We start from the raw sequence: 10,765 nt of genomic DNA on the forward strand, positions 1-10,765 counted from the left end.
CATCACATACCAATGTGCCTATGTCTAGTAACATTTACAAACTACCAAAAAAAGGCAATCTTTAAAAAGACAGAAACGCACTCCCTTCTTAGACCGGATTTCAGAGAGGGATTTAAAATAAACAAACGAAAGAGTTAATTTGCAATCGGATAAGAGTAACGGTGTTTTGTGTGGCTGGGGTATTTTCCGAAGACGTTTGTGGCTTTTTTTTCAATGAGCAAGACCAGTGTTTAATCTCTAATCTACGATCAATACTGTAGTGTGGAGTAAATGCATCAGTGGGTCTCAAAAGAAAAGAGATCGGGTTCCCATTGTGTGTACTGACGTGACACGTACGTAGTTATACGTTGACTAAGACAGAAAATGGCGCTTTACGCTCCTACAAGTCTTCAGAACGGTGAAAGTGGTTCCTGGTTTGCAGACACATTCGGATCTGGCCAAACAGCATGAAATAACCTGAAACAACTTGGCGCTGAAGCTGAAAATAGTCCAAAGACAACTCTCCTTGATAGGGCTGGTATTGCTAAGAAAGTTGATCCAGATCGTACGGGAAGGAAAGACCAATTGATGACACAGGTGTTTATTGCAAGTGTGAATACGGATTAGAAAGTGACAAACAATGCTGAAGTTATGCATTGGGAACGTCGGTGCTTAATGGCGACCATCTGTAGGCATACATGTACACGCTGAATGGGATACGGCAACTCGAACGGTTAGTATTGTCCTGTTCAAGATAACTTTACGGTATTTGATTAAGAGTTTAACTTTAAACAACCATGATTAATTCACTGAAGACTGAATATGTCCTTGGCCGTACCAAGCGGGCGTAGGGGGGACAGAACTTTTGAAAACTGTACATTTTCTATTTATAATTTTAACAAAATTCACGAAATCTTTCGATTTCACTTTACAAAATAAAAAGGGTCCAAGTGACAAGCTCGGTCGCTTTGCTCCCCCACTTTAAAGTGTTTTCGAATAAGTTTATGCGTTTTTATTCTTGATGATACTCCTCAACGTCCTTATTAGCGTAACCACCCGAGGAGAAAAAGAAAAAAAGAGTTTTCTAAACTCTTCATACTTTGGATCGTAATATGGTAGGGGAAGGCGGGGAAAGTTGTGACACTTTTTGTATTTTGCATGTTAGAATGGATATGTCTGATAATATTGTAGAAATAAGTACCATGCATTTAAATTTGATTATTGGGAAATATTTTTCACCTATGTAGAACTTCCTACCCCCACACTGCAAGTCATTGTGACCTTTGAAAAAACGATGTTGAATGGGGTAAGTTGTGCCATCTTCTGGGGTAGGTTGGCCACAAAATCTATGTACAAAATGTATGCAGGAAGAACCACCATGTCATTTTTTTTTCACTTGCTAATTCTTTATAAATACTAACATCCTCTAAAAGTAAAAAAACTGTCATGTAAATTTGCTCCTTTCTGCCTGCATATCAATGGCTTTTAATGTTTGTTTTTTATCATTATACATTACAATAAGAATTACCATGACTCAACTTGTCCCATGTTGGCTGGCTCAAATTACCCCGGTCCGAAATTCATGCAATATTTTTACATTCACACATTTCTTATGCATCCATCATGTACGTGTAAAAGACTATATGACAAGAATGAAAATCCATACCTGGACTAACAATATTGTTCTTATTTCTTTATTATATTTAAAGACGTGTGTGGGTAAAAAGAACTGATATATTTCACACACTTTTTTACTTTTTTGGCTGAAATTTGTATTTTTCCTCTAAAAAGGTGCTTTTTGTTTCAAAGTTGAAAACAATGTGGTTGGGTTATGGGTTATGTAATGGGTCATCAATACATGACACCATTTCAATGTCTGACTCATTCATTATCGGCCTGGGGGTGGTGGCTCAACTTGCCCCTATATGCTCAACTTACCCCGCATTCCCCTACTTTGTATAGGTGGTGCATGGGATGTGCGCGGCACCCATTTAGTGTTTAGATGCATACATAAGTTGATAGCAAGATTCAATTCAATTCATTTATTTTCTCTTTCAATCTTTTTACATTTACAATGATAGTTCAATATACATATTTACAAAATATAATATATAAATCATTTCTATAATACAATAATACTATGAAATCGAAAGAGAAGGAGACCAACTAAAAATCAGAGCTTGTAGGGTGAAGGCCCCCTTTCATAAATACATTTTATGAATAAAAATAAGATAAAATAAAGAAATAAACAATACATATATACAATGAATAAAAAATAAACAAGAATAAAAATGAATAAAAATAAAAATTAATGAATCAGTATACACTGTATACAGAAATCATAAAACGATTAAACATATATACAAAGAGAAATTAACAAACACATGTACATATTAAATTCTGAGTTACATAACTTTGTGAAAAAAAACCAAAAAACAATAATTTAATATGAATCCAGAAGATATTTCTTAAGTTTTCCTTTGAAATTTTGTATTGAATTACATTGTATAATTTCCTTTGAAAAAGAATTCGATAATTTTGGACCAGTAAAAACAAATGTCTTCTGTGCAAACGATGTTCTATTCAGAGGTAAATGAAAGGAACTCGCCTGGCGAGTGAAGTGCTTATGAATTGTATCATTTTTTACAAACATATTATCAAACGGTAACGGTAATTGTTTATTAATAAACTTGTACATTAACTGTCCGAGTTGAAAAGAATATAAATCTTTAACCTTCAAGACTTTATTTTTCATAAACAGAATATTTGTATGTGCCCTGAAATCTGCATGACTAATAATACGAATCGCTCTTTTTTTGTAATATAAAAAGTCTATTAATTTGAGAATTCGCTGCGTTACCCCATGCAACAACTCCGTAATTCAGATAAGTAAAATTAACGTTGAATATAATGATAACAAAATATAATGGGGTAAGAAGTGACTTAATCTTCTAATGACACCAATATTGCGAGCAATGATTTTACAAATATTATCAATATGTGTTTTCCAAGAAAGTTTATCGTCAATGATCAGTCCCAAAAATTTAGTTGATCGCACTCTTTGAATAACAGTATCATTTAAAATTACATATTTTGGTACAGTCGTAATCTTGTTGCTAAATAGCATGTAGCTAGTTTTTGCTAGGTTAAGAGAAAGTTTGTTAGCTGTTATCCAATTAGAAACATTTTTTAGTTCGTCATTGAATATTTGCGTAAATTGATCTGGGTCGGGGTGCGACAGAAATATATTAGAGTCATCAGCGAAAAGTATGAAATTGAAGCAATCTTGATGACATATCAATATCATTTATATAAGTAATGAACAAAATTGGGCCAAGAATGCTGCCCTGTGGAACTCCACAAAGAACAGGTTTACGTTCAGAAATATTACCATCAAGTGAAACGAACTGTGAACGCCCGGTTAGATAATTCTTGAACCACTTTAGTGGTTCCCCTCTAATTCCATAATGAGAAAGTTTATAAAGGAGAATATTATGATCATCTGTATCGAATGCTTTTGAAAAATCTAAGAACATACCAATCGTATTCGAAGACTTGTCATAAGCTTTGGCAACTGTTTGAACTAAAGAAAGTATTGCATGGGAAGTGCTACTCTTTTCTCGGAAACCAAATTGAGTATCGGATAGGATGTTGTGCTTTTTTAAAAAACATGGTTCGTATGTGAACCAATTTTTCAAGAATTTTAGATAAGTTTGTAAGCAATGAAATGGGTCTGTAGTTACTTGCTAAAGAACTATCACCCTTTTTGAAGACTGGGATAATCTTAGAAATTTTCATTGATTATGGAATATTTCCCGATGATAATGACAAATTGAATATATAAATAAGAGGGTCAATTATATAATCCATAGTTTTCTGTAAAAGGATGTTATCAATGTTATCGAAACCTGCACTTTTATTCAATTTTAGGCTAGATATAATTTTAATTATCTCCTGTGCGTTCGTAGGAGAAAAAACAAAGAACTTTGATTTCTATCTCCCAGATATTGATGAAATGAATGGGAATTTGTTGGTATACTTCTAGAGAGCTCAAATCCAATTTGTGAAAAATAATTATTGAAAATATTTGCCATCTGAGCTTTATCTTCAATAATAGAATCATTATGCATAAGCTTAGTTATCTTTGAAAACTTTTGTCCATTATTGATGGTAGAATTGATCAATTTCCATGTTTTTTTAAGATCATTCTTGCATTGATTAAATTGATCATGGTAATATGCCTTTTTAGCAGTACGGATGACCCCTGTTAGTATATTCTAATAATTGGTATATTGACTCCGAGTATTATAAGTTAATCTTGATATATATTCATAGTATAATCGATTTTTTTTATTTATCGAACGAAGAATTGAATTCGTTATCCAAGGTAATCTAGGTGATCTTTTATAATTTTTAGACTTGGGCTTTGCAAAAGGGATATTTTCATTAACATGACTCATGAAGATATCAATAAATGTTTCGTAGGACTCGTCAACACATTCTGTACTAAATACATCATCCCAAGTTTCTTCTTCTAAACTCTGTTTCAAACGAGATATATTTAGATCACTATATACACGCCTCTTAGGTACATAATTGGGAAAGTTGTTTGGCTGATATTGATTAGAACAATACATGAAAATTGGGAAATGATCAGACATGTCTGAGATAATTATACCAGCTTTAAATTCTGAACGAATATTGGAGAAAAAATTATCAATCAGAGTTGCGGAAGTATTGGTAATTCTAGTGGGTCTAGAAATAAGTGGCAAAAAGGAGGCAGAAAGGAATGTCTCTAAAAAGTCATTTGCTAAAATATTAGTATCACTCGCTAACAGGTCATAATTAAAGTCTCCCATTATGATACATCTTTTGTTTTGAACAAAATGATAATGTAGTAAATTATTTAAAGTTTCTAGAAAATCAGCACTATTGCTGCGAGGGGGCTTATAAACAACTCCCAATACAGTTTTTCTGTTATCACGATCACTAATTTCAATGAATAAAGTTTCTGCAGTTTCATTCATTAAATTCATGTCTTCAATAATAACATACTTAAATTGACTTGGCACAAAAATTGCAACACCACCACCAGTTTTATCAACACGATTATTTGTAAGTATATCATAACATGGGAGTGCATTCATATTAATACATTTATCTGACAGCCATGTCTCAGTTAAACCTATTACTGTATTTTTGGAAACACCTGAGTTATCTAAATATAAACGAAATTGCTGAAAATTATTGTTTAGGCTTCTGATATTAAGATGCAAAATAGACAAGCAGGAAGAAGGTAAACCTTTGAAAATGTTTTTGGCTGAAGCCTGAGTGTAGTATTTTGAGGATATGACACTCGAAGCCTCATCGTTTGGATCTAAATCAATTTTAAGTTCATCATTATTAACACCAATATCATAAATAAAATCATTGGAATCATTTGAAATATTCGTAATCATATCAAAGTCAATCATTATTTACATAAAACATCAACAGTATATGCGTAAGAGAGTTTTACTTAATTTTGTTCAGATCCTCTTCTCGATGAATAGCAACCGGTGGAACATTCGAGCTCTTCCTCACCAGAATGGTGCCATTCGTTAGGAGAGACTTCTTAGCTGGGGCTAGATGAAACTATTCACTAAGGCTTTGTACGCGCAATACATTGGTTGGTGAATAATCCATACTCTCCAAATGCTCTTATCAGAATATTGTTTTTGCAATTTCGTGCATTAGATAAATATAAAATATTTAATCATGTTTTGGTGCTTAATTAAACTAGGATGAGGTAGACCTTTATCAGTGTTTATGGGTAGAATCTAAATAATTATCCAATGTCTAAACTGTCATAATGGACTCTGGATGCTTGAAACCTGTACTTAGCAAATCTAAAGATTTATATTTAATATTTGAATTTATTATCAGATAAAATTATCATGGGTAATTCCATTAAAATACCTTTTGCACGTACAACCCAAATTTTCTTACATTTCTTTTAAACCTCAATTTGCGAACTGTCGAATCCATAATAATTCAGGGCATTACATACATGTATTTAGTACAGTGTATATGTACACAGCAAAAACTGTGGTGTTAACCGGTGTGCATAGATGACCACACCAGTTATTTTACACCGGTGTTATATTGGCAGTGTCAACTTAAAACCTATAGGTATTATTACAGCACCTTTTGCTACATTTACACTCTTTGGTGTTATGTTCAGTCTCTAGGGTGTAATTCTAACACCTCAGGGTGTGGTTCTCTATTAACACCAACCGATGTCAGTTTTAACACCACAGTTTTTCAGTGTATAAGGGAATTTTTACATCCAATACGCAAGACGAATGCAAGAACATTCAAAAAATATTGTCAAATGACCTTCATGTCAGTGGACATCCAATAAGTCTTTGTCGAAAATTGGTATAAAGACAGCAGGTTCGTTCTGGACTATAAACTGAGGACATATTTGCCATTTTTCGTCAAAGACCTCCCGAAGACCTAATTCCTTCAATCTAATAAAAAGCTGAGAATCAGTACAATTTAGTCACTTCATACACTATACTTATAAAAGTTCGTCCAATATAATTTGAAATATTGAACCTTTCCAAAGTTTTAGAAGGATTTTGCCTTCCTTTATTTTCTATAAATATTAAGACCTCAAAATATTATATGTATTAACACAAATAAAGTGCTATAATCATATCAACCTAAATACGCCCAGGCATTAAATATGAGAGTTCGCTTATGGCATGTCCAATTTTTTCAAATAGGAAGATTAGTTTATTCATTTTGATCATTAATCCATGAATACGTGCACAGGTAACATGTAACAATCATAGTTATTTTTCTTCTTGCTTGGTAATTTACAGGTTGAACAACCAAGGCTGATTTTGGATCTGAGCTCTTTTAGGACCGGTATCATGGTACTCCGGACCAGTATAATCGAGGGCCTCCTCTTCCTCCTCGTCGTCATCTACATGGCGAAGGTAATTGTGGTAATGACGTACCTTGATGCGTCGAAGGAAGCCCTCATGGGACAACGTGATTCTGCAGAGGTTATCAGGGGCCAGGAGGGCGCCCTACATGCCAATCCGAAAGTACGATCCATCCTGCAGGACAGCGTGAAGATGCCTGAAGTCCGCATTGCAGAACCCGACAGTGCAGTCATTCGCAATGAGGAAGAGAAGAAACCGGACATTCCCGATGTGGATGATCAACATAACCTGATTGAAGAGGAGGGTGCCATGGAGAAGGAAAATGGTAATATCTCTGGTGACGTAGAGGACGATAAAGACGTCGATGAAGACAATGACTTTGCAGGGATGAATGCCGAATTGTTTTCAAAGGTTCTGAAAACGCAGTATGATCATTCAACAAAATGTTCCGAAGAGAATTTGTTTCTGATATTGCTGATCAATTCCAAACCTGAGAACTTAGACTACCGGATAATGATCCGGGAAACCTGGGCAAATGCTCCTGACGCTGAGACACAAGGAGTGCTTGCTATGTTTGTTTTAGGAAAACCACGAGATCGACCAAGATTAGATGCTACAATCTATGAAGAAAACGATCGTTATGATGATATCATCTTGGGAGACTTCTATGAGGATTTCAGAAATTCGTCCTTGAAAGTACTTACAGGTTTGAAGTGGGTGTCTTCACATTGCTCCTCGGCGAAATTTGTATTTATAGGAGATGACCATATCTATCTAAACATGAACAGACTGGTCAAGTCTCTGCGAATCCTCCATGTTCAAGAAAACGACAAGAGTATGTGGCGTGGGCGGATTAGAAGTACCTCGAGAGCAATCCGTGACAAAAACAGTCTGTACTATGTATCAGAGCGCCTGTACGAACGATCAATATATCCTCCATTCTGCACCCTTGATGCTGGCTTCGTTCTTTCTATGTCTGCTGTTCATGAGCTCTATCGTGACTCCTTTGATAGATCTATAGTACCATTCGGAGATGTCCTCATAGGAATCGTTGCTGATGAAATGAAATGGAACGTTGTGGAGGATAGTCTGTTCAACTACAGAGATTATGAAAGCATTTGTGAATTTGGTAAGGTCTTTACTTTGAGAGGGATGTCGACACCTGAAAAAATAAAAACTGTCTTTGACAAGATAAGTAACGAGACGTTTCTGCGTGAATGTCCAGATCCAGACCTTGACCTTGTGTTGACGGGTCTCGCTGATAATGAACCTTACTTAAACACCGTCCTGCAGATGGTTCACGACCACCCAAAATATTGTTACAATGATCAGGGTCAGGAGGACAAAATATTCATCCTTAATTTAGTGAGCTCTCTTCCACGTCATTTTGAAGCCCGGCAGGCGATTCGAGAAACGTGGGGTAGTCAGGATGAGATACTTGGTGAAAAGGTAAAGACTTTGTTTGTGATGGGCCTAACACAGAGGGACACGGAAGAGATTCAGAAGCAGGTTCAGATAGAGGATGACACCAATGGCGACATCATCCAAGCAGAATTCCAGGAGTCCTTCGGGAACCTCACCCTGAAGGTTGTCATGGGGTTGAAGTGGGTTACTCAGAACTGTCCTCACGCCACATACATCTACAAAGGAGACGACGACATGTTCGTCAATTTCCCGAACATCATTAATTATCTGAAAAAGGAGCGAAGCAGTGGCAAAGCCTTTAAAAAGTACTTCATGGGATCGGTGCTTTTCAGGAGTGTCCGCATCACCCGGAAAGACTCCAAGTATTATGTTAATGAGAAGTTCTACAGCGGTCGTTATTTCCCGCCGTACTGTTCGGGTGGTGGGTATATCATATCAACAGACGTAGTGCCCCCCATGTACGAGCAAGCACTGAAGACCGCCTTTATCCCGATCGACGATGCCTACCAAGGCATCTTGGCAAAGAAGGTGGGGGTTGTCCCCCAGTATAATGGAGGATTCAAAAACTGGGGTGAGAAGAGTGACACATGTTCCCTGAGAAGAGAAGAACTGATGACGATTCATGGGTTTAAGGACCCGGACGCCATGCACGAAGTCTGGCGAAACTTCACAGACACTTCCGTGAAGTGTGGGCATGATCGGAGGTGACGAAAATATAAGATCAGAGAGTTATATTATCATGAATATGCATTATCAAGTAATCTATTGAATAAAACATGACTTGAGCAGATGAACAATAAGTGCTTTTGTAAATATGAATCTACGAATGTTCTTATCATTGACATTTCCTTTCATATTGATTTTAATGACGTAATACATGGACATATAGCTTAGCTCAAATTTTGTCTTTCTCAACCTTTTCACTTGTATCAAAACGTTAATTTAAATTCTTACTTGTAATTCCATTTTGTATGTTCAATGTGGAGGAAGTTATCGTGCAATATAGCGCCATCGTGCGACGAAGTCCACCAGGTTATGAGAAGGGATTCTTGATATTCTGGTAAATACAGTTGGAGGGAACGAGCGAAGGGGGGGGGGGGGGTACGAGCTCATACCTGATAATTTTGGTTATTAGAAAATTAATTAAAGGCTCAGTCTGTCAGACGTTATCCCCCCCCCCACAAAAAATACTAATTGAAAGATTCTGGATATTTGTGACAATTTTCGTTGGAAACATACAAAATGCAAGCTAATAAATGACACAAGCCATATTCTATCAGTGTGGTACTGTATAACATATATATAAAAACATTGGAATGTCAGGGACAAACCATTGATTAGATCAACACGCAGTGGTGGCTTATCTTTCAAATTAGAGATGTTCAGCACTAGGCCTCAGCACGAAGAAGTGCTTGAACATGAGTTCAAAGTACTATTAAAATGTTAATATTCAATATCGTTATGATCATCATCATCACCCCGCCACCACCATCAGTGTCGTCATCATCATTATCACCACCACAATCATCTTCATCACCACCACCATTATCATCATGATGAGGCAATGTTCACGAAGTATGAGTTTAAAATCCTATTAAAATATTGATATTATTCATTATCGTTATGATCATCATCCCCTCCACCATCATCATTATCACCACCACCATCATCATTATTATCGTCATCATCTTCATCACCACCACCATCATTATCATAAACATCATCATCATCTTAAACAATACCATCAACGTCATCATCACTAACGACAATCAACATAATTAACAACAGTTATATATATCAGCAGCAGCAGCAGCAGTATTCATTATAATGTTAACATAAGACGTTTGCAAGAGTATACATAAAGACTGTCGTATATATGTGGTCATTTTTGTTCAGTGTTTGTAAATAGACATATCACGGTATGTTTCATTTGACTAAAAGCGCTGAAATTATGTTCATCTTTATTTTAACTCGTATGCAATTTTGATAGCAGTAGGATTCTTTTGAATAAAATTCAAACATGATTGTTCATGTATTACTTACTCAGTCATACGTTACGTTTTGAATGACGTTAATGTTATTGTACGAATAACGTTACATTATCATGATTATTGTATGATTTTGCAAAGGTGTACCACAGAGTGAGGTGAAGACTTTCTCGAAAAGGTGGCCTTTACGTTCATTATTTATATTGTCTTTGATTATTAGTCGATTAAGTCATTGGTATTAATGATCCCTACTTTGTTCGTATAGTTTGATATTTTGTGAGAATAAATTTTGATTGCACCGCTCGCAAGAATGTAATCCTTATTTTGAGAATTCCAGGCGTGATCATCTCAAGTTTAAACATTTTCGAAATGTATGTCTAGATAGGGGAGAGGTGAGAGGGGCGGCGGCGGGGTGAATAGAACTGGATGGGAAACAAG

General features: G+C 35.8%; 1 protein-coding gene across 1 annotated transcript; it reads left to right on the forward strand.

The window, feature by feature from the left end:
• The first annotated feature begins 303 nt into the window (after positions 1–303).
• On the forward strand, positions 304–9,048 carry LOC121424932. Its single transcript, XM_041620826.1, has 2 exons — positions 304–712; positions 6,849–9,048. Exon 2 carries the CDS (start codon positions 6,900–6,902, stop codon positions 9,045–9,047), a length of 2,148 nt encoding a protein of 715 aa, XP_041476760.1. The 5' UTR covers positions 304–712; positions 6,849–6,899; the 3' UTR covers position 9,048.
• The last annotated feature ends 1,717 nt before the right edge of the window (positions 9,049–10,765 follow it).

The sequence above is a fragment of the Lytechinus variegatus genome, chromosome 12 (genome assembly GCF_018143015.1).
Source record: "Lytechinus variegatus isolate NC3 chromosome 12, Lvar_3.0, whole genome shotgun sequence".
Lineage (NCBI taxonomy): Eukaryota > Metazoa > Echinodermata > Echinoidea > Temnopleuroida > Toxopneustidae > Lytechinus > Lytechinus variegatus.

What these genes read in the sequence shown, in the direction of transcription:
- LOC121424932 (XM_041620826.1), top strand. Translation starts at nt 6,900, where the DNA reads ATGGTACTCCGGACCAGTATAATCGAGGGCCTCCTCTTCCTCCTCGTC.